Consider the following 22,814-nt stretch of genomic DNA (forward strand, 5'->3'; position numbering starts at 1 on the left):
TTTGGTGTAATTTCGAATTTGTGAGTGGAGAACATTTTTGGAATGAATTTAATAAATAATATGAAGCAAATTTTAGTTAGACTTGTCATTTAGTTCTATTAAGGTTTGTCACCAGTGACTTATATATTAAGACCCCTTAAATTTAACACCACAAGAGTGGATGTATTTAAGAAAATTTATAGTTAAAAGGTATTTGTAATTATCCAAACATGAGAGATTTTTCAATTATTTAACCTTATATTAGGGGTGTCTGTAATTTATCCTTATCTATTTCAAGATGGGGCCACATGCTATATATTGATTTTTTTTCTTATTATTTTATTTAGTAAATAAATTAAATTCACCATTATATATTAGTGGGTTATTTTATCTATGAAAAGAAAACCTATTGAAGTGTTAGAGGAGGGGATAATTACACTTTTCGCCTCCATATTTAACTTAATTTTACTTTTGGTCCCTCTTGTTTTAAAATGAACAAATTTCACCTCCAAAGTTCTTTAAACACATTTGGTACCCCATACATGTGAGTGTTCATAACACGGAAAACACTATTTCGGCCTAAAATTGAGGTTTAAAATTATTTTGGGGCTGAAAAACAATTAAAAATTTAAAGTACTAATTATAATCAATTAAAAAAAAATCCAATTTTAACCCTAAGTTGGATGGTGTAATTATACTTGCCTAATAACTTGACTTTTCTTCCCCCTAAATATTTACATAATCAACGACCAACTAAATTCAGCACAACCCCTAAAACCCTAATCCTCAGAATCTCAGCTCGCCGTCCGTTTTCCGGCGCACCTTCCGATTACCGGCTAATTCCGGTTTAAAGCTTCCGTATTTTTGTATCTATTCTCTTCAGTTCCCTCTTATTCTAAGCTTCCTTCAATGGCGTCGGCTCTTGGATATTGTTCACTCAATGCTATTCATCAAGGTACTGCGAATCTCTGATTCGCCGACTTATTTTCAAAATTGATTTTTTCACTTGCAAGTTTGCTGCAATGTATACTCTTTATCATGCTCCTTGATTCACGCATTGATAATCGGAAACAGAGGAGTGGCTTTTTAGTTTTTCCCCAATTTCATCTTTGCTTGCAGTATTGAGTATTTTCATGTTATAGTATATAATTTCAACAAGGATGTGAATTTATAAATACATTTTTTTGATTTCTGATGTTGCTTTAAGCTTTATGTTCGTCCTCGTATAAAAAGTTTGTGGTTTTATTGATTCGTTTTTACCATTTCGTCTAATTTGAACCTGATTGGTTGTAGAAAGTATGACATTATCGAAAGATGCTTTCTTTAGCATCAATGATGCTTTGCGACATTACCTATTGCAAATTTATAGTATATTATGCAATTCGGCCTTTGATTATAATGGAAAAAATCGGAGAAGCTTGTTTCATGTGATTATATTTTCATTATGGTCTATTTTATTGTTTAGGTTTAATTGAGTAGTTTATTAATTAAATAATTTATTATTATCTTACATAATGTTGATGCCTTTTTGACGACTATCGTGCAGGAGGGATACCAAAATGGAGGTCACCTAGAGCTGCTGTAATTCCCGATTCTCATCTCCCAATGCGTAGTTATGAAGTTAAAAACAGGTACAGTGACCTACTTCCTTATCTTGTAGCGAGCGGACATTCTTGCATCGCGTATAGTCTTATTACAGTAAACTATGTTTCTGAGCAATGCTTTAAGTGTAATGTAGGTTTGTTCTTTTATCTGTTATTTACGATTTTTGTTTCTCCTGTATGATTGAACGATTCTATTAACAGTTAGCTGCTCTCGCACACTTTATGTATGCCTGTTATTATTTCTCATGATAATGGCTTTGAAATGTGAACATTGAGATTTTAAAATATATATTATTTTCTTAATTTAATCGTATTATACTTTATTTCTTAATCTGATGTGAGTGTGTAAGTGTCTATATCTCATATAAATACATAAATTCAGATGTATGATTTTTTTTATACATATAAATATGTTTAGTTTATGCTTCGGCACCTGATTCATAACCCGCTTAGAAACCCAAAACCCTCGTCTGAACAAGGTGGGTGTAGTCTGAACCTAGATCAAATTGCGTCCTTTTCTTACGAAAATATTTCTAGACCTTTGTCGTAACTCTGGTGGATGACACTAACCCATTCTTATAAATAAAATAGTTTAGCTACCCAAGGTTTTCTTTAAGGCAATATATTACGGTATATGCTATTTTTCATTATAGTCGACGAATTCTATATCCAAACAAAGCTATACGTGAGATGTGAAAGCTTCTATTTGCAGGACAAATGTTGATGACATAAAGGCACTTAGACTGATAACTGCCGTCAAAACCCCTTACTTGCCAGACGGCAGATTCGATCTAGTGGCCTACGACGCCTTAGTGAACATGCAGATCGAAGACGGAGTCGAGGGCGTAATTGTTGGCGGCACCACCGGCGAAGGCCAGCTAATGAGCTGGGACGAACACATAATGCTCATCGGCCACACAGTCAACTGCTTCGGTGGGTCCATCAAAGTCATCGGAAACACCGGAAGCAACTCAACTCGCGAGGCAATCCACGCAACCGAACAGGGGTTTGCCGTAGGAATGCACGCAGCACTTCACATCAATCCTTACTACGGCAAGACCTCCTTGGAGGGTTTGATTTCCCACTTTGAAAACGTGCTCCCCATGGGCCCCACGATTATATACAACGTGCCCTCTCGAACGGGCCAGGATATTCCACCAGCTGTCATTTTGAACGCGTCCAAGAGCCCTAATTTTGCTGGGGTGAAGGAGTGCGTTGGACACGATAGGGTGGAGGGGTATACGAGTAAAGGGGTGGTTGTGTGGAGTGGGAATGACGATGAGTGCCATGATTCGAGGTGGGATTATGGGGGTAAAGGAGTAATTTCGGTTACGAGCAATTTGGTACCGAGTTTGATGAGGGAGCTTATGTTTGGAGGGAAGAATCCGTCACTGAATGCGAAGCTTCTACCTCTAATGAAGTGGCTGTTTCACGAGCCGAACCCTATTGGTTTGAATACGGCACTTGCTCAGCTTGGTGTTGTGAGGCCGATTTTCCGGCTGCCTTATGTACCGCTTCCTTTGGAGAAGAGAATCGAGTTTGTGAATATAGTGAATGAGATTGGAAGGGAGAATTTTGTAGGGGAGACGGATGTTCAGGTCTTGGATGACGATGACTTCATTTTGATTGGTCGGTATTAACTCCTTGTTTCATGTCCGAGAATTAGAGTTTAGTCTGAGTTTTTTTCTTTTTTCTCGTTCTATTCGCTTCTTGAAAAAATGATCGACATTTTTTGTGTTGCCATTTTCTTTAAGGATGTCAAGCTCGATATCCCCGTACGAGTTACGTAATTTTTCCTGTCTATTTTCATGTTTGTTACTTGTGAATTAATGATCTCTCTTCTGTGTATTTCAGAGTAAAACTCAGATGTCCAGTGTTGTGGACTTATGTTATATCTACATTACTGTCTATATGAAGGTCAACATTTTTTTTTGTTTAAATTACGGCCATCCCCTGAGGGTAAGTCAAATTGCGAAAAAATCCTTCATGTTTGGGTAATTGCAACCACTCCCCTCACCTATGAATCTTCTTACATGTCCACCTTTATGGTGTCAAATTCAACAGAATCTTTTAGATTCCGTGAAATATTCTCTAGTTTGTACTTGTTTTGAAAAATGCAGTTTCTAATGCACCATAAGTTGATATTTACAAGCCAAAGGGACATCTTATGATCATTTTGTTTCAAAATGTGGAGCTCGAATGGGGTAAAACGGGTACAAACTGGAGAATATTCCACATACTCCGGAAGATTCTATTAAATTTGACACCGCAAAGATGGACGTGTAAGAATATTCATAATTAAAGGAGGGTTGTTGTAATTACCCAAATACGAAAGGGTTTTTTCGTAATTTAACCTTACCTCGTAGGGTGCCCGTAATTTTCCCTTTTTTTTAGTGATTTTTTAGTGCCTACACCTATTTTGATAATTAGTCAAACACTAGTGTTGATTCTTTAAAATGATTGGTATAGAGCTTACTACAACCAAAGATCCATATAATGGGGAAATTTGTGGCTACTACATGTTTGCTCCAAATTGACTTACTTTTCATGGAAACTTCTCTCTTCTAGAAGAATTTTCCACACAAAATGAAGTTTCCTTGGTTGCCACTAAGTCAAGAAAGTCTGCAGTACAAAATATATCTTCCCTTTAGTATATAAAACCAAATCCCATTAGGCAACTCGTTACTATGTGCAACAAACAAAATGAAACTCATCTCCAATTTGCTGTTTCTATTCTTTCTCTTCTTCTCCTTAACAGAATCAGCAGATCCTCTGGCAAATTTCTGCAACGGCAAAACAGATAACACGAGCCAGATATCGAGAAACATCGACAACTTGTTGTCCGTATTAGTATCGGGCACCGTCCAAAACGGCTTTACCGCAACTTCCTTTGGTGAAGCAGACTCCCAAGTCTACGGCCTGTCGCAATGCAGAGGCGACGTTAGCAAAAACGACTGCTCGGTTTGCATCAAAGACGCAGCGGAAAGTATCCGGAAGCTCTGTCCGGACCAATCGGATGCGAGAATTACGTACGACTATTGCTTCCTACGTTACAGCCATGCAAGTTTCTTCGGACAGGTGGACACCTCTCCTGCCGTGTACTACTGGAACGTGGAGAATGTGACAGGTGTCGATGATTTTAACGGGAAGTTGGGATCTTTGATGGATAAGATTCGTTCGGAGGCCGTGGGGCCCGCACAAAATAAGGGGCTCGGAAAAGGGGAGAGTGAGATTTCGCCTCTTGTCACTCTCTACGCTTTGGCGCAGTGCACGAGAGACCTTTCGGATATAAACTGCGCTCAGTGTGTGGCGATTGCTGTTGGCAATTTTCCGAGGTTTTGCGATAACAAGAGAGGCTGTCGGGTTTTGTACAGCAGCTGCTATGTTCGATACGAACTCTACCCGTTTTTCTTCCCACTTGATTCGGAGGATTCTTTAGTTTCTATCTCGGGGATTCACGAGTCTTTTGTGGCTACTAAACCTTGAATTTTCTTCGATGATGTAAGAGTTCTTCTCGAGGGTTTAGCTTTGTATTTTCGAGTAATCGTTTTCTAGTTTGCACTTTCGTTTTGGAATGATCAGAAAATAAAAGTTTGCCTATGTGTTAAAAATGTATCATCACTCAAGAAATACATAGATTGAATTGATTGAAGGCTCTTTAAAATTAATTTAATGTGGGACCGCTTTAGTTTCGAGTCTCGAAATACAATCCCAAATTTATGAAAGTATTTAGAAATTTTGAGTATAGTCTCTTGTTTTGGAGTAAGAAACCTCCACTAGTTAGTTTTTTGGCCTTATGTATGGATCAAGTGATACATAGTCGATTTCATCTACAACCGTCGGATCAATACAGGAAAACACAACCCGAAAAATCCAACGGCCACCAGCATGCTGGTCCCCATGTGCAATGACAACTAGTACTAATAAGAGGGATGGATGCCAATTTTTTCCACTAATAAAAACAAAATCTTTTTCGTTTCTTGGTTGCTCGAATTATTCAAGAAAATCGGCACTATAATATTGAAATTATATATATATATATATATGTAATATTGACCAAACTCTTAATAATTTTGTGCAACAAAATGAATCTTATCTACAATGTCATTTTCTTGTTCTTCCTATTCAGCTTCAGCAAAACAGAATCAGCATCTCCTTTGGTATATTCCTGCAACGACGACACCAAAACAAGCAACATCACTCAAATATCAAGAAACATCGATAACTTGCTGTCTAAGTTAGTCGCCGGGGCCGTCCGAAAAGGGTTCGTCACAGCCTCCTCAGGCGAAGCAGAAGCTCAGGTGTACGGTCTGTCACAATGCAGAGGTGACGTTAGCAAAACCAACTGCTCGATCTGCATCCAAGAAGCAGCAAAGGACCTACGTGAACAATGCCCTGACCAATCAGATGCCAGAGTTTGGTTCGACTATTGCTTCCTCACGTACAAGCCCTCCAAATTCTTCGGACAAGTCGATTTTTCTTCTGGCGACGGTATATACTTTTCGAATGTCGAAAACGTGAAAAATAAACGTGTTTTTAGCAGAAAACTAGGAGAGCTAATGGATAAGATCACTTCTGAGGCTGTTAGGCCTTCGCAAAAAGGGTTCGGCAAAGGGAAGAGTGTGATTTCTTCTCTTGTTACCCTCTATGCTTTGGTGCAGTGCACCGAGGATTTATCGGGAATAAATTGTGCTCGGTGCGTGGGGACAGCGGTTGGTGATTTTACGAGGTTTTGTAATAACAAGGAAGGTTGTCGGGTTTTGTACAACGGCTGCTTTGTTCGATATGAATTGTATCCGTTTTTCTTTCCACTTTGATTTAGAGGTCCTCTCTTTGGTGGCTATTTATAATAATAAGCCTTGATTTGCTTTGTATTGAAGTGGAAATAATTTATCGGAAGGGTTTATGGTTTATCACTCTCCGATTACCTCTCGGACATGTGGCAAAGAACCCTTGCATTTTCGCTTTACATATAGTTGAAGACTCGTAAGTTGTTGGGAGTCTTTTCGAGCAAAATCACAACTCATTTCAAATAGGGGTGCAAACGAGCCGAGTTGGCCCGCTTCTGGAGCTCAAGCTCATGCTCCCCGAACTTGAGTCGAGTTTGTCGAACTCGAACTCAGACTCTTCTTTTTTTGTTCTTTTTATAAATTTGTACATAATATTATTTTATGGGTTTTTTGCAAAATCTACCCCCGTAAAATCTCTAATTGTCGAAAACACCCCTATGTTAAAAAAATTAGCAAGGACCCCCTATGAAAGTTAGTCAAAGCCAAAAAGGTCCCTGACAAGTTATCGTGCGCTACACTCGCCGTATGTGCGTCTGGGGGTGTGTTTTTCGACCTGAAATGACCTAAATATCCTTCATATTAGAAGTCTTAAAAATTACAGACTTACCCTAGAATTTTAAGCACCAAATTGAAGTTTTCAAAATTTTCAATTCAGTCCTTATTTTCAAAAAGCCCATCTTTCTAGACCCATTTTCTGATTTTTTTCCAGTAAAAAACATCAATCGAATCCAGATTCTCAAGCTCAGTTTTGTTGCAAATCCAGAAAAATTAAAAGGTAAGAGAACAAGGGCCGGGGAAGAGGATAGAGCTTAAGCCCCTTTTTCCATGTAAAAAAATGGAAGAAAAAATTTTGATTTTGAGCTTCAACTTCGCCATTCTTGGTAACCCAAAACTTGAAATTCACCATTCTCGATAACCCAAAGTTCAATGGAGAAGAATGTGTTTCAAGTGGTGGTGCTGCGGCGGCAGATGAGGTGGCGTGGTAGCGGATGTGGTATGAAAAGTTGGGTGGGTTGGATTTAGGGGTTGGGTGATAGGAAGAAGATATAGTTCATTTTCTTTTTCCTTTTTTATTTTTTTTTTATATTAATTTTATATTTTCTTTTATTTTGTTTTATTAAAATTAAAATATTATTATAAACTAACTAGGGATATTAGAGTCATTTCACGTAAGTCGACAACTAATTTTAAAATAAGGGGCTCTGTGTTTTTTAAAATAAAATATAAGGGGGTTTTTGTTAATTTTTTTAACACAGACTTTTTCAACAATTAGAAATAATACAGGGGCCTTTGCTATTAGCTCATTATTTTATTATAAATTATTTATATGATAGTAAAAGAGTTGTATAATAAAAAAATATAAGTAAAATTTATTTTTTGATTTTATATGTATTTATTATATATTTTCTTTATTATATATAGTTATGTTTATATTAAAAAAATATACTTAAAAAGTTTGCAAGCCGGCTGGTAAGCCTATGAACAACTAATGATGAGCTTGAACTCGAATTCTAGAGCTAGAGCTCGAAAAAATCCAAGCTTGAACTTGAGCTCTTGTCGAGCCGGGTAATCGAGCTCATGAGCCGGCTCAGCTCGGCTCGGCTCGTTTACACCTCTAATTTTATAGCCTTCTACGATGCCCCGACTTTGCAAGTGTCTACTTGACGCTGGCAAAAGGAGAGGGAAACTTATGGCACCACTGTATGAATCGGAGAAGGGGTGAGAATTTCCCATTTTAACCCTAACTCTGGGTCACGTACAATGCACGTGACAAATAGCCGTTAGTTCTTGGTGGTCCCCTGAAATGTTGGACCCACTGCGTTGCAAACTGTAAATTGAAAGTGAAATTTTGTTCACCACAAAATATGGGGGGAAATTTATTTTTAAGGCAAAGTTAAGGATTAAAAATGTAATTATCTCTAGACTTAGAACATGGGCATTTATTTTTTTATTAGCAAATAACTTTTCGGTGATTGAAACGGCAAAAAGCTTTAGAGATGATGAGTATTTTCAATTTAAAAAACAAGGAAAAAAAAAAAACAGAACAAAAAAGAAAGAGAAGGAAAAAAGAAAATTAGGATAGTCGAACGAATCATATCGAAATTAGTATTTTTGCAATTAGAGAAATTCATTTTTTTCTTAACCTATAATAAAAAAAAAAAAAAAGAAAAGACAAACTTTTGTGGTAAAAGAGGAGATTCGTTTTTTTTTTTTTGTAAATTTAAATCATATCGGATACCGAAATTTCTTATATATTTTAAATTTTAATCTAATCATAAATTGCATTTTTCGGGTTTTAATATGAAATATGTTGTTCCAAAATTTAAAAATTTCGGATGGAAGTTTGTAGTATTTTAAAATTCCATTCTAATTTCCACCCATGCATATACAATAACATTAGAAAAAAAAATCCAACTGTAATTTGATAACATCACGCAATAAATCATATAATAAGTGTAATCATACATTCATACTTACATTAACAAAAACACGAATTAATCAACATATACAAATTGCTAATCCACTCGTCGTTGGATCATTGATCGATTAGTTTCAGTACAATCGAACCCGGATAAATCGACACTGATCAGCACAAAGGAAATATCTGCGGCCGTAATATCGGCAAAGACCAGCAATAAGCCTCCACCAGCCGCCCGTTCGCCACCATCTCCATTATCATTTTCTTCAACACACGGAACGGCCGGGCGACAACCGCCCAATGCACCACCTGCCGCCCCCCCAGGAAAAATAACCTTCTCCGGCGGTTCCCCAGCCGCACCGTGCCGCCCTTCGGCCGCCTCCTCCGCCGCCGTGTACGGCACAAGCCCATAACCGCGGCGGAGTTGGATAATATTGAGTTGCTTAAGGATGTCTTGAGCATAATTGCTAGAGTTAATTTTTTTTTAATTTTTTTTTTATTGTAAGGATTAGTGCATAAATAAATTAATTTTGCATTAGTGGGTTTATATAGAGATGTTGAAGTTTGATAATGATGAAGGTGATTATGATGACAATTCATATGGTGGTCATTTTAATTAGTATATTAATTAATTAATGCTTATTACATATTAAATAATTAAAATTATTTTTGTACATCTTTAGAGGTGTTAGTTTCATGATTACGTGATGTAGGCTTTAATTTCTATAAGCTAAATATATTTGTCATCTTTTCTTTTTTCTTTTAATAATCCCACTTGTGGGATTTAATTAGATAATTAAATTGATTAATATTAGGTCCACATGAGCATATATTTCCATTAGAAAATCCATGAGGGATAGTATTTAAGGAATTTTATCACTATATATTTTCATTTCTTTCAAGAGGAATCTTAGCTATCTCTTTAAATTTATACTATTTTTAACAAAATCAATGATTATTTGGTTATTTTTGTATTTTTTTAATGAATTCCTCGAAAAACAATATGTGGCGATGCCCCTGAACTACCAACAATTATAACCTACTCATCGTCGTATTATTTCGAAAAAAATCTCGCCTTCCTTATAAAACTTTCTGGGTCCACCCTTGGTCGGGTAATAATTGGAAACCGACTTCGTCGCTGCAAATATGGGTTGGTTACGTTGATGGAATTATCAGTCGTTTTCGCAATAATATAAATTTAAAAATATTGTATTAAGCATAGAGTGTAATTTCTTATTTTTCAATAGATATTATTGGTTAAATAAATTGATCATATATTTAACTAATTAAAATTTATTGGAAAAATATTTTTTTTTTCCAATTATTGGAAAAAATTTTTTTTTTTTTAAATTTAGTAATTACCAACTGACCCAATTATTTGTAGGCCGGTTGAAATTATCACTTTAACTTTAATGGGTCGATTGATGGTTGATCTTCGGCCATAGTCTATAGATCGAAAATAGGTCGGTTGATCGAGTACAATGACCAATGAACAACCCTAAACCAAACTATACACTTGTGCGCAGAAGGGTCTCTCTCCAACCAAAGTGATTGATCGCCACACCGATCTGGTTGCATGTAAATGTGTGTTTACAGATAAATGAATAATAAAGATTTACCCAATATATCTCACGATGCGTAGCATATAAATATGCTGGTAGTTAACAATTTAGTATTGATTGTTAAATATTTCTTGCTTGTTAAAAATAATTAAATTTATGCTATGTCCTTTCTAAATCTCCAATGTCTGAGTATAGGAGCATATGCCCTTTCGGCCCTTCCAATAATATTATATATATAAAATGAAATTGAATTGACAATCTGGTTCTCAACTGACTGACACCTATACCTCTCTAATACACTGATTAAATACATTTTTTTTACATTTGATTTACACATAATTATTCATATACAAGTATACATATACGTCAGTATATCTTTCACTTTATATTTCTAATACTACATTATTTAAATGGATTTTTTTTCATGTTTTTTAACCTTATTAATTCAACTCCAGGTATTAACTATCTCTTATCACATTATTAATTGATCAATGTTATTTTAGTCTTTTTAATGTATTTTTCCTAAAATCAAGAAATATTTATTGAGATTTTCAATACTCGTGCAAAGTTGATAAACGAAAATTAATAAGGAACGGAGGGAGTATAAGTAGCATATTTACCCAAATACTCCGTAATGGTTATGGGAGCAACATAGAACAAATCGTTCGATGGTGTTTGCAAAGACTTTTTCAAAGAGATTATGTGTTTTTTTTCTTCTTTTCATAATTTATTTTTAATTGTTTGCAAGATAAACTTTTGCTTTTATTTATTTTAAAATAAGTTGTTTTAAGCTATAATTTGAAAAACACCCATGAATCTGTTTTTTTTTTTCTATTTTAGTTGATTTTTCAATATATTTGCAAACACTCACAACTTTTACAAATAAGTACTTAAAATCGACTTAATTCGCAATCTTTAGCTTCTACTTTAAATAAGCTTTAGCAAACACCAGGTAATAGTGTTTGGGTTCCTCCAAAGGACAAAATAACTTTGAATTAACGAGTTTAAAAAATTAAGCACAGCCGCTCTCAAGGTTACCCCATAATTAGTTCATTATTACTTTTTGGCCCACATTTTCTAATAATCATATTTATTACAAAATAAATTATATATTTCACTCCACATCAAGATAATGGCTTCTTTATTACGGCTAAATGATTAATTTGGTTTTCTTTTCAGTTAAATAGTTAATAAATATTCTCCAAAAAAAAAAAATAGTTATTAAATAATTTACTTTTTTGTTTGGACATTTAATTGATTATCATGAAATGACATGCATGTATCTAGATTTGGGTTTTGTAGATGCTAGATTCGGTGGAATACGCCGTTGATCGATCTTGCACCATTAAAATACACATAATTACACACACCAACATGTATGTGTGCTTAGTGGATAATTATTTATGTAGATCTATGATGCAAAACAACTCGATGTTTTATACCAGATGTAGCATCTTTTTTTTTCTTTTTTTTAAATCTGGTGTAGCATCTCATAGACCCTAAGTTTAATACTAAATGATCAGAGTAGCAATATTTTTAAAACCAGATTAGGCATATTTAAGCTTTTTCACTGAGTTTTATCAGATTTTATTTATAAATTGTTTTATAAACATTATTGAAATGATTATATTATAACATTTAAAGAAAATGTAAATTAATAATTAGAACCTTGTGTTCTTTCATTAATCATCCATGGTAAAATTCAACTAAATAAAAGCGACAAAATTAAATTTTACAATGTAAAAATATAAAATCCAATTTTCAGTTGAAATGAATTTTTCCGATTCAACCGGAGTTCGGACAGATTCGACCAATTTTATGCTCAACATTGCAGAGAACCAATATGATAAGCTAGTAAAATTAAAAAAACTACAGACATGCATTATTTTGTTTTATAACAAATGAAAGTTTGAAACATTTATTTCCTGTCATTATTATAATTATTGAAATAAAATAATATATGTAATTAAATATCTATAACCAAAATAAAAATAAATATTTTGTTATTGCGCAATCCTCATCTCGATAATTACAACAAAGAATCAATTAACTATAATATTTCGAAAATAATATTATTTTAATTTGATGTAAATTTCGAAATGAAGAAAGTAGAAGAATATTTGACAAAGTTTCGACTAATTGATTGATTTGGACAGAGAATTGATTAATATTTCGAAATCCTCTATTAATAATTTTCAGAAGTTGTGTTTCTAAAGTCACAACATTTGGAAAAACAATATTTAAACTGCCACTTAGTCAGGTAATTAAATAGTCTCCTACTTAGGATGGTTACTTCGATCCACCCGGTGATAAATACTGGGTGGTCTTCTGCTGCCATGTGTCTCTTTTTTTATTTTTCTAAAACCCCTAAAGGTAAACCCTAACAGGGAATATATTATAAAATACAAAAAAGATACACGTGGCAGTAGAAGACCCACCCAGTGTTTATCACCGGGTGTAGGGTCGAACAAATCACTTAGGATCAAGCGCGGACGAGAAGACACATCCGCATTAAGTGTGGTGATGTCATTCTTAATTAAGCTCACAAAACTTAATTAAATTGGGTCCAAAACATTCATAAGCTCTAATTACTTGGTTTATATGAAATTAACTGCCCTTTCAATTTTACTAATATTGTTTTAACTTTGAACGTGATGTTGACCCTTTTTTACTCTGATTTTAGGAAAAATCAAAACATGGAAATTATAGTCTTTTGAATTAACTTTCAAATGCAACTTGAATCAACTAAATCGGATGTCGATTGACAGAATTATGGATGATTGAGTTGCATTTTAAATTTTAAATAACTCAAAAATCAACGTTATGGGCAGTCTTCACTGATTTGTGCATATCTTTCTCGATCAACATCCAATTGTACTCATTCAAGTTGTATTAGAAATCTAACTTAAAGAAGCACACAATTTGTCTTTTGAGTATTGCCGAATTAAGCCTTAAAACATGGTCAATATTATTTTTGAAGTCGAAACGGTATTATTAACACTGAAACACGACATTTTTATCACATCAATCCCCTTAACTGAAATAACACTTAGGAACTTTTTTTTGGAATAAACTCTGAAACTGCTTCTGGTGTATAACAATACCAACAAGCACAACAAATTAATGTACCCTAATTACCAAAAATACAACGAAAACATTTATAATTTCTTCACTTGTTTCTCGTCTTAGGTTTCCTATAATACCTAACGGCGTAGCAATTTTGATCACGAATACTACTATCTTCTTCATCGATTATCTGGTGGAATAAAAGCTCGTCTCCCGATTTCAAATTGTGAGACCGGACGAAATATTTCCAGTCGCCACCTAGCTCGTAGCGGACCCTACCACCACTTCTTTCGTGCTTGGATAAAACCATATAGTATTTTCTATTGGCTTCATCGTATACAATGATTGTGTTTCCGTGCGCCATTTCAGGGTCGTCTGTTAGAAGGAGCGCCTCGTAATAATCCAGGCATAGTACAGCGTTTTCTTTTATTACATCATATGAAGCTAGCTTCTTCGATAAGGTCGGTTCGTCGTCTCCGTTGTAGTGCCTGCATGCAAGCAAAAAAGACGAAATGAAAACTGATTTTTCGATTTTAAATTTTTCCAACTAAAATGAGGGAAAAAAAAAAGGAAAAGAAAACTGATATTAAATAACTCCATGAAAGCCAATTCAAGAAAAGATGGAAAATTAATATAAATTATATTATTGAACAAAACCCTAAAATACTATATCGTTAATTCTTGGTTATTACGTGGAATCCGGCACTGAAGGATTTGATTTCCGGGTAGTAGTATTTTTATTTGCTTCGTGTTGTTCTTCTTTATATGCAGCAGCTGTTCTCTCATGTACTGTGATTCTATCGTTTTTAATTATCCGGTCAGCAGGCTTTTTGAAATACTTAACGACGTACGATTTTTCGTCACGATCAAGATGGTAAAAGACAACTTCGTCCCCGATTTTCAATTTGTTAGCACGAACGAATTTTTCCCAATCACCGCCAAGCTCGAAATACGTCATGATCCCGCCGCCCTTATCGTACTTCGATAGTACCATGTAATATTCCCTATTGGATCCATCAAATACGGTCATCGTATTTTTATTTTCGAACGAGCATGGAGAGCAAACTCCAATATCGGCTTCATCGGTTAGCAAAATGGCATCTATATAATCGAGGTAGAGCGAATGCCGATCTTGCGATCCTAATTTCTTCGATATGCATTTATTTTCAGTTGGGATATATCTGCATATACATATATTGATCGATCGATCCAAGTAGATCATCACATGAAAAAAAAAACCCAAAAAAAAAAAATTAATGATATGAGATCTTTTATTTAAATAAATTCTTGATAAATTTTGATTCAATCTTAAAATTAATTAAATAAAAATAAATAAAATGAGGCTAAATTTGGCAGTCCCATTGAATAATTACCGGATCAACCAACAAGAACCCTAAAGAAACCCTAAAAACCCTAAAACCCTAAAAAACTAAAAACTGAATAAATGAATAAATGAAAGAATATTGATGTGAGAAGTAACCTGGAACCTGGTTCGTCGAAAGCGCTTGTCTGAGTGTGATTTGTAATAGCGTTATTCATTATCGGGACTGTTCGATCACGTAGTGCAGAATTAATATCAGTTTGAACTCCATTAATGGCGGATGGTGCAGAAGCGGTGGATATATTCTCAAGTGTGATGCTATCAAAGTATGCAGCGAACTCTAGATTGTTAGCTCCATTTAGTATCCTGCGTTTCTTGATCGGTAAATTGATGGCGGCAGTCGTTGTTTGATCAAATAGAGAAGAAGGATCGACGGAGTCAAAGCTTCTGGTGTTCTTTCTTGGTTCGCCATTTTCTGACATTTTCTTGAATTCTAGAGAGAGAAAGATGATAGAGTTGCGAGAAGAACGGTGATGAGTGAGAGAGTATTTTTTTCTTGAAACTCTTAGTTTAGAGAGAGAAGATGCGTAGAGTTGTTATGATGAGTGAGAGAGTTGTTGAGTTGAGAGAGAAAATTATGAGATAATTTTGGTTTTATTAACGGCCTTTGTGTGTGTGTGTGTGTGTGTATCCCAATTTTAATTGTAATTTAATGGATTAATTTTAGTTTTGCATAAATAAGGGATAATACCATTTAGTATTTTCTGTTGCAAAATGATAAATAAAAAAATAATAAGTTATTGAAATTAACAGAAACAAATAGTGATATTAAGTAGCACCATTTTTTATATTTTTTTTCCTAATATTCAGATATTAGAAATGTTAATTTAGAATTTTGCCCAAGGGCCCATAGGGAAACTCCTGCATTTTTCAATTTGATTTACAAACACGACTCATTAATTCTTCGTGTGCTTGCATTTCGGATTTTATATTAGCACGAAAACAAATCTATTTCAGGCTTTTCATCAGTCTAAAACCGATAGAATGGCCGCCTATCGATCTTTTATTTGTGAACGAGCGCTGAGAGCAAAGTCCAATATCATCGATATAATCAATACGGCCGATCTTGTGACCTTAATTTCTTCGATAAGCACTCGTTTTCAGTTCGGCAATATATCTGCAAATACTTGGAGCAGATCACATGAAAAAAGTTATAAAAGAAACAAATAATGATTTGGGATTGTGATTTAATTTAATGAGCTTGCATGCAGTCTAATGCATAAATTCTTCGTAAGTTTTAATTTCATCTCAAAATTAAATTGAAACAATATTAAACAAACTAAAATGAGGCTAATTTAGGCAGTCGCAATAAAATCAACTAGAGTATTTGTTTGAGTATGATTTGATGGTGAAATTACAATGCTGTCCTTGATTGGGATTCTGTCAACTCACAACGGTTTTGCTCATTCGTGATTGATTGATTACTGTCACAATTAGGGCTTCGCAGATTAGGGATTGTAAGGGAATTGGGGAAAGGCAAAAAACGACACCGTTTTGAGGTGAGAGGGGAATCCAAATTGAAGGACACGTGTCCAATGTAGTGATGAGCTGGAGGGAACAATACCTATTTTAACCATTCAACTTCACATTAATAGAAAGGAGAGGTGACCTGAACCCGATTTTTTAGGATTTATTTCTATGCTACATCTGATGAAGACTACATCGGATGGATTTTTACTATTGATCTACACACATCAATGTGGATGTGTGTTTGTTTGTATGCTTATGAATCGTGTAGATCTACCCGATGTATTTCACCCGGTATAGCATAGTATAAACCATTTTTTAGTAGCCATTTTCATAATTTTGTAAGGCAATATAGACATATTTCTATGTTTAGTTTTGTTATAATATATCTAAGAATTTTTTCATATTAGATTGTTTTACGAATCTATTTAATGAGGCAATTTTTATCTATCTAGCTTTGAGATTTATGTATGTCTTAATTAAAGAATGAGTCTTTTAATTGTCATTTGTTACTCTTACACTTGTCTATCTCTATTGGTTGTTTGTCTATCTACAAATTAATTTTGGTTGGATCGTTGCTACAGTCTACCTCTATCCGTCGATCAAAATATGCCCAGGCCACAGTACTATATGTCGATGTAATGAGATGTGAATGTTTGTTCTGCTACAATATGTTTGTTTGATCGACTATGTCTAGCCAACTATATGTCTATGTATATTGCATTTCTGCAAGCTAGCCGTGGACTACTATTTGTTTGTGTACTGCTAAACTGTTAAGATATATGTTGTTTGTTACTCCAGGCTGAAGGGGAGTTCCAAAGAATTACATTTTACTTTTGTTTTTGAATCTCTTTTATTTGTCAAAATGAAACTTTTGGTTGTCAAGTTATTGTAGTTTGAGGGGAGTATCATAATATATCTAAGAGTTTGATATTAGATTATGAATCTATATAACTAGGTTTAAGTTTTATGTCACTCTTAGGGAACAAGTCCTTTTTGATTAGATTTTTTCCGACCTCTATATAAAGAGAGTACTTGAGTTTTTTCAGTATCGTAATTATTTTTGTATGATTACTCTACTTTTTATATTTTGACAAGTTTTGTAAACCTTTGAACCTCTTACGCTCATCTTATAAAAAAATGATATGAAAAAACCTTATTTTCTTCATTAATGATAATACTCGATCTAATCTTTATGCAAGTTATCTATGTACTATGAAATGCATCTATTCATTCGTATAGAGTTATGTCATTGGTCTACTCTCCTCATCTAAGCTCTTCGTGTGTTGTAGAATGCATATATTTATGTATTGTTAAGTTCACAGACTAAGCTCCTTGTTTAAGATTTTAAGCAAATTCTAAATATTCGAACGGATTTTAAACTATACAAAATAGTTTTGAGGTACTAATAAGTTAATTTTTTATCTTAAATAAATAGGCCAATAAAATTGCAAAAATAAAAATAAAAATGGTAATGGCCACTAATTATGTTTGTTCATAATTATTTATTATAAATAATTAATAATTACAAATAATCTGTTGTATGTTCCATTTTGAGCCACAGATAAGCCACAGAGCAACAACAGTGTGTGTGTGTGTGTGACCATTTCGGAAGAACCAAAGGATTTTAGTCTACCCTAACAAACCCTCATCTCCCATGGCTTCCGTCGCCTTCTCCACCCCCACGGCGGCCTCCTTTTCACCCCCCTCCGGCCACACCCACCGCCTCTGCCTCCGCCCACGTCTCTCCTTTCCGCCGCCGTCCAAACCCTCAAAATCAAGGATTTCAGCCTCCATTTCCCCACCACTCCAAATCTCTCCAATCAAATCGCCCAAAACCCCAACCCCGGAACACGATTTACTCTCCGGCTCCACCCGCACCGTCACCACGGTGGTCGCGATCGCCGTTGCCGCCGCGAAGCTCTTCGCCCACAGAATTTTCACCACGGCAGCGCAGTTCAGGGAGCCCCTGCTCGCCGCTGCCGGCCCGGCGTTCTTCGCCGCCATGAGGGATGTTCCGACGGGGGGTCTGAACACGCCGTTCACGGTGGTGGCTGCCGGAATGGCGAAGTGGCTGGATCTCTACAGTGGGGTTTTGATGGTTAGGGTTTTGCTGAGCTGGTTCCCCAATATCCCATGGGATAGGCAGCCCTTATCTGCAATTAGGGATTTGTGCGATCCTTATTTGAATCTTTTTAGGAACATAATTCCTCCGATTTTCGACACGTTGGATGTGAGCCCGCTTCTTGCTTTCGCGGTTTTGGGTACGTTGGGTTCGATTCTGAACAGCAGCAGGCAATCGTATTGAGAGATTACTCTTTTGAGTTTTGTTAGTAATTTCAATAATCTAGTGGATTGATTCGGTTGAGTATATTCGCTGTTGTAGGATTTTTCGCTTGAAATCATATAGAATCATAAATTAGTTTGCATTTTTATTTGCTTAAAATACTTAAATCTTCGGTTGCGATTGTGATTCTTGCATTTTGTACCTGCTTTATATCGTGGGAGAAAAAAAAAAAAAGACAACTTTTTGTTAATGTGGTCCGATTTCTATTAAAAAAAGATCGATTTTGGTGGCGAATGATCGATTTATTATTATTATTATTATTCTGAATGATCAGTGCAATGCCTTGCTTGTGTTAATGGCTATGCTTGAGATATTTCCGTGTACTCCAAAAATTGAACTGAGTTTTTCCTTGTGAATTGGGACCTCGTAAATTCTTGGTACCGACTTTCAAATTCTGTACTGGTTTCTATCTTTGGCTAATCCCTTTTGCAGTTTGTCGTGTCGAACTTCGGAAGATGTACCATGTGGTGAGTATTTTGCATATGCAGGTGTATATATCATCTGTATGTATAACTTGTTACTGCTTCTATGGTTAATAAATAGTTAGATTAGGAAGTTTTATTTAAATGGCATTTATGCTGGTGAGACTCCCAAAGTCGGGCCAATTTTTTTTGGATGAACGAGAAAGATAAGAAGAAAGTGCGCGAAAAAATCTTTTATTCTTTTTTCTTGTGCTCTTAGATAATTGTGGTACAATGGTGGTAGAATGCATCGGTATAATACTCCCATGTGTTGTGCAGAAAGGGAGTAAAGAAGGAAAGAAATTAGGAGGAATTCTTATTAATTGGAAACTCTGATTACAAAATGGTTGATTGCACTATTTGTGTATTAAGCTATCCTAACATTTCTTTTAATCGACCAATCAGACACGCTGCATTATGTGGCTGTGACATTGTTTCTGTCAAATTGTGCTCCGGTTTAGCTGCTTTTTTTTTTTTTTTTCTCTTTCATGTTAAGTTCCGATCTTCTTCTCGGAACTTTTGGTTAAGTCATATTAATACACAAATGACCTCTCAACAGAGATCCTATCTAACTAAAGTATCCAAAACTGTGGAGCGTCCACATTATCTGCAGATCACAGCACCACCGAATTTCATACATTACAGACAGCCTAAAGACAGATAATACATACACAAAAGTTGTCATCGGTTCGCCTAAGTAACTCGGCTTCGTCAGTACAACAAAAAACAAAAGACCTAACAAGTGATTAGCTTCTCCCAAAGTACGAAAAAAGAGTGGGTTGTTGTTTATCATTGGCAGTTTTACTTCTCTTTCTGGCGGGACCCACATTTTGCTTTTCGTTTTCTTTAGCAAATGGCTTAGCATGAGCACGGAGCATCTCCCCAGTATCTTGCTTCTCTATAGAAGAAATATTGCTCGTATTTTCAGCGTCGTCTTTCTTAATAATCAATTTCGGGCAGTCATCTTGGCTTATTTCGGGTTCCTCTTGCACACTTTTCTGCTCGTAATTTTCAATGTCTTCGTCCTTCAGTCTGGTGCTGTCAAGCGTTGGCTGGCTTTCGTGTTCCTCTTTCACACTTATCGCCTCACTGGCTTCAGCAAGTTCTTTAACCGGGCTTTTTTCGAGATTTGGCTTCTGTGATGCATTTGCTACTTTCTTTGAGAAGAACTGTGAGATTGTTTTGGACTCCTCCGTTTTTACCTGTAATACGGTGAATCGGCTACACTTAGTACTAAGTTACGAACTACTTTTAACGAGAACATATATACAGTTAGCGTGGAAATACAAATAAATTTCTCAATTCAAAGAACCGAGTTACACAACATGTTAGAGATGATCGGTTAAGAATTATGATTTCAATCACCGAAACACATTCAACCTTCTTACGTGCAACACGGGAATTTTCTCAATCGAAAAAACGGCGTGCAAGAACAGTGAATCAAAACAATAAATATTACCTCCTTAATGCATTCTGGCCCATCAAAAGAAAGCTTTCCCATTGCACTAGTCACTGGGTACCAAGCCTGCCACACACGGTAAAATGGTAATTTCATAAGTCAACCCTTTCTTGGTGGCGACATTGGCATCCATTTATAGTTGACTTTGATAAAAAGAAACGAGGACCTGAAAGAAGTTATGACCTTACCAAATCTTCATCTTCATATGGTTTGAGAATTTTATCGAAATTGGACAAGGAAGAATCGTTCAGCCAGCAATCGGTTGATTCTTTGTTCCGTAGGATAACTGGCATCCTGTCTGTAAAATTTATAGAGAATCAAGCTACGGGTGGAAGTGCAAATGTGGAAGATGAGAAACGCGCTTCGACAATAAACCTAATACACGATTCTCGTTTAAAAAAAATAATAATACTAACCATGAAGCCATTCCAGAGACGACGATGACGAAGTTGTACAAATAGTGAAGGTATAAAGGATTTCTCCTGCATCAAGAAAAGGCAAAACAGCTTCAATACATACAAACGAAAAAGAAAATCATACTAAAATGTAGAGCGAGAGCAAAATAGGTATGCATAAATCTATGTTTCACCTTCTGCATTTTCCCAGGAGTCGAACAGAGCAGCAAAAACCAGGGGACGACCATCCTTGAAGTGTATGTAGTAAGGTTGCTTTCTCGAACCGTCTTTTTTCCATTCATAAAATCTGGGTACACTTGACGCGTGTAAGAAAGTGAAACGGGAAAAAAATTGATTGAGAAATTAATAGGTCAAATCTGGTCCCTCATCCCATTATTGATCCCATTTTAGTCACTTCTATAAGGGTTATCTCATTTTAGTACATCCCTATAATTCATCTCATTAAAGTAAATAGGGCAAATTACGGCCAAACCCCTGAGGTAAGGTCAAATTACAAAAAAAACCCTTCTTGTTTGGGTAATTACAACTTAAAAGATTGTACATAAAAAGGAAAGAAATGAACGCCTTCTCAAGCAAAAGCAGCAATTAAAGACAAAATACGCATATAAAGAACAGTGCATACCCCTCAACAGACACCAAACATCTATTCTTTGGAAGAAGTCGACGAAAAGAAGCCTTCTCTCTTATCGATTCAGACCGAGCATTAAACTGCAACGACAGCCACTAGTCAGAGTGCATTTATAACAAAGATCGTTAATTCATAGCTTAGCCATCTTTGACACAATTAAGACGATACTTCTTACAAAAACAGCGAATCAAAGAAAGAGCTAGCCCCTTCTTTCGACTTCTGGTTTCTTTTTCAATAAAATCGATTCACATTGATTTTCGACATCAAATATGAATTGACTAATATCAAACGTATCATTTGCCGTTTCTCTGAATAGAGGCATACTAGTACGTTCTACACGTGTGCGTATTCATCGATGTTTATAACTTGCAAAATAAAGAACAAACAAAATATGGAAAAAACTACAGTTAAACCTCTATAAATTAATACAGTCGGTACTAACAAAATTCTATTAATTTAGCGAAATATTAAATTATCAAACTAATAACTCAGTACTTTTTTACCAAGTTGGGACCAAAAAACTTTATTAATTAAGCGAGGTTATTAATTTATTGTAATGTACATTCTTCACAATTAGCGAAACACCCAATATAATTAATTAATTTTCATTACCATCCTGAAGTGGTCTATCTTTTCGGTTTTCTTAGTGAAGCTCGGAATCAGCCCCCATTTCATGCAGTGTAAAACGGCGCCGCCGCCATCTCCTTCATCGTCGCGACGAACCACCGGCACGTTGAACCCTGGCGCAACGTTGTGCGACGGACGGTACCTAATTAGGGTTTCAGTTAACTCAATAACAACGTTTCAATTTCTCTTTCATAGCGTAATCTGTAAAAAAAAACATGATTAATTTTAGGGGAGGGTTTATGCCAAGTTACCGGTCCATATTCTGGTGACGGACTGGCCGGCCGTCGAGATGGCAGGCCCGCCGGAAGTCGTCGGACCTCAGAGTACACCGTGCTCTTCCGCACATCAGTTCTCTCTCTCTCTCTCTCTTCTCTCTCTCTCTAGGATTCGATTTGGGGGTTTTCTGGAATTGGAGCGGGAAGAAATATGTGGGAAATTGTTGGAAAGTGGGAACCGCCTAGTGACCGTTGGATTACTATTTCTAGCGAGATCTCGGTGGTGATCGATTTTCACTAATAAACTAATTTTGACGGGTGGTCTATTTACGAAAACCCCCTAACTTTGTCATAATTACATCCACCGTTGCAATTTGTAGATTTATTATATTA

At 35.6% G+C, this 22,814-nt stretch overlaps 6 protein-coding genes across 6 annotated transcripts; 4 read left to right on the plus strand and 2 right to left on the minus strand.

The window, feature by feature from the left end:
• The first annotated feature begins 660 nt into the window (after positions 1-660).
• LOC105954441 (4-hydroxy-tetrahydrodipicolinate synthase, chloroplastic) lies at positions 661-3,476 on the plus strand. Its single transcript, XM_012978112.2, has 3 exons — positions 661-934; positions 1,526-1,610; positions 2,296-3,476. Exons 1-3 carry the CDS (start codon positions 889-891, stop codon positions 3,221-3,223), a joined length of 1,059 nt encoding a protein of 352 aa, XP_012833566.2. The 5' UTR covers positions 661-888; the 3' UTR covers positions 3,224-3,476.
• Positions 3,477-4,019: 543 nt separating this feature from the next.
• LOC105954444 (cysteine-rich repeat secretory protein 55) lies at positions 4,020-5,243 on the plus strand. The gene has a single exon (XM_012978115.2). The coding sequence runs from the start codon at positions 4,287-4,289 to the stop codon at positions 5,067-5,069; it is 783 nt and encodes a 260-aa protein (XP_012833569.2). The 5' UTR covers positions 4,020-4,286; the 3' UTR covers positions 5,070-5,243.
• Positions 5,244-5,526: 283 nt separating this feature from the next.
• Positions 5,527-6,530, plus strand: LOC105954442 (cysteine-rich repeat secretory protein 55). Its single transcript, XM_012978113.2, has one exon. The coding sequence runs from the start codon at positions 5,669-5,671 to the stop codon at positions 6,398-6,400; it is 732 nt and encodes a 243-aa protein (XP_012833567.2). The 5' UTR covers positions 5,527-5,668; the 3' UTR covers positions 6,401-6,530.
• Positions 6,531-13,364: 6,834 nt separating this feature from the next.
• On the minus strand, positions 13,365-14,596 carry LOC105954400 (uncharacterized). The gene is made up of 2 exons (XM_012978069.2): positions 14,113-14,596; positions 13,365-13,908 (listed from the first exon to the last, which is right to left on the minus strand). Exons 1-2 carry the CDS (start codon positions 14,448-14,450, stop codon positions 13,524-13,526), a joined length of 723 nt encoding a protein of 240 aa, XP_012833523.2. The 5' UTR covers positions 14,451-14,596; the 3' UTR covers positions 13,365-13,523.
• Positions 14,597-17,732: 3,136 nt separating this feature from the next.
• YLMG1-1 (YGGT family protein) lies at positions 17,733-18,697 on the plus strand. The gene has a single exon (XM_012978116.2). It carries the CDS (start codon positions 17,926-17,928, stop codon positions 18,574-18,576), a length of 651 nt encoding a protein of 216 aa, XP_012833570.2. The 5' UTR covers positions 17,733-17,925; the 3' UTR covers positions 18,577-18,697.
• Positions 18,698-19,510: 813 nt separating this feature from the next.
• LOC105954447 (embryonic stem cell-specific 5-hydroxymethylcytosine-binding protein) lies at positions 19,511-22,669 on the minus strand. The gene is made up of 8 exons (XM_012978117.2): positions 22,458-22,669; positions 22,192-22,348; positions 21,574-21,659; positions 21,125-21,237; positions 20,952-21,017; positions 20,724-20,833; positions 20,536-20,601; positions 19,511-20,278 (listed from the first exon to the last, which is right to left on the minus strand). Exons 1-8 carry the CDS (start codon positions 22,550-22,552, stop codon positions 19,823-19,825), a joined length of 1,149 nt encoding a protein of 382 aa, XP_012833571.2. The 5' UTR covers positions 22,553-22,669; the 3' UTR covers positions 19,511-19,822.
• Between the last annotated feature and the right edge of the window lie 145 nt (positions 22,670-22,814).

This window comes from Erythranthe guttata, chromosome 14, assembly GCF_056151865.1.
Source record: "Erythranthe guttata isolate IM_541 chromosome 14, IM_541, whole genome shotgun sequence".
Lineage (NCBI taxonomy): Eukaryota > Viridiplantae > Streptophyta > Magnoliopsida > Lamiales > Phrymaceae > Erythranthe > Erythranthe guttata.

What these genes read in the sequence shown, in the direction of transcription:
- LOC105954441 (XM_012978112.2), top strand. Translation starts at nt 889, where the DNA reads ATGGCGTCGGCTCTTGGATATTGTTCACTCAATGCTATTCATCAAG. An exon ending in ACTCAATGCTATTCATCAAG is followed by an intron (nt 935 to 1,525) that starts GTACTGCGAATC and finishes ACTATCGTGCAG; the next exon opens with GAGGGATACCAAAATGGAGG. An exon ending in AGTTATGAAGTTAAAAACAG is followed by an intron (nt 1,611 to 2,295) that starts GTACAGTGACCT and finishes TTCTATTTGCAG; the next exon opens with GACAAATGTTGATGACATAA.
- LOC105954444 (XM_012978115.2), top strand. Translation starts at nt 4,287, where the DNA reads ATGAAACTCATCTCCAATTTGCTGTTTCTATTCTTTCTCTTCTTCTCC.
- LOC105954442 (XM_012978113.2), top strand. Translation starts at nt 5,669, where the DNA reads ATGAATCTTATCTACAATGTCATTTTCTTGTTCTTCCTATTCAGCTTC.
- LOC105954400 (XM_012978069.2), bottom strand. Translation starts at nt 14,450, where the DNA reads ATGACCGTATTTGATGGATCCAATAGGGAATATTACATGGTACTATCG. An exon ending in CCTTCAGTGCCGGATTCCAC is followed by an intron (nt 13,909 to 14,112) that starts GTAATAACCAAG and finishes GCTTGCATGCAG; the next exon opens with GCACTACAACGGAGACGACG.
- YLMG1-1 (XM_012978116.2), top strand. Translation starts at nt 17,926, where the DNA reads ATGGCTTCCGTCGCCTTCTCCACCCCCACGGCGGCCTCCTTTTCACCC.
- LOC105954447 (XM_012978117.2), bottom strand. Translation starts at nt 22,552, where the DNA reads ATGTGCGGAAGAGCACGGTGTACTCTGAGGTCCGACGACTTCCGGCGG. An exon ending in CGTCACCAGAATATGGACCG is followed by an intron (nt 22,349 to 22,457) that starts GTAACTTGGCAT and finishes AACCCTAATTAG; the next exon opens with GTACCGTCCGTCGCACAACG. An exon ending in CTCCTGGGAAAATGCAGAAG is followed by an intron (nt 21,018 to 21,124) that starts GTGAAACATAGA and finishes TTCTTGATGCAG; the next exon opens with GAGAAATCCTTTATACCTTC.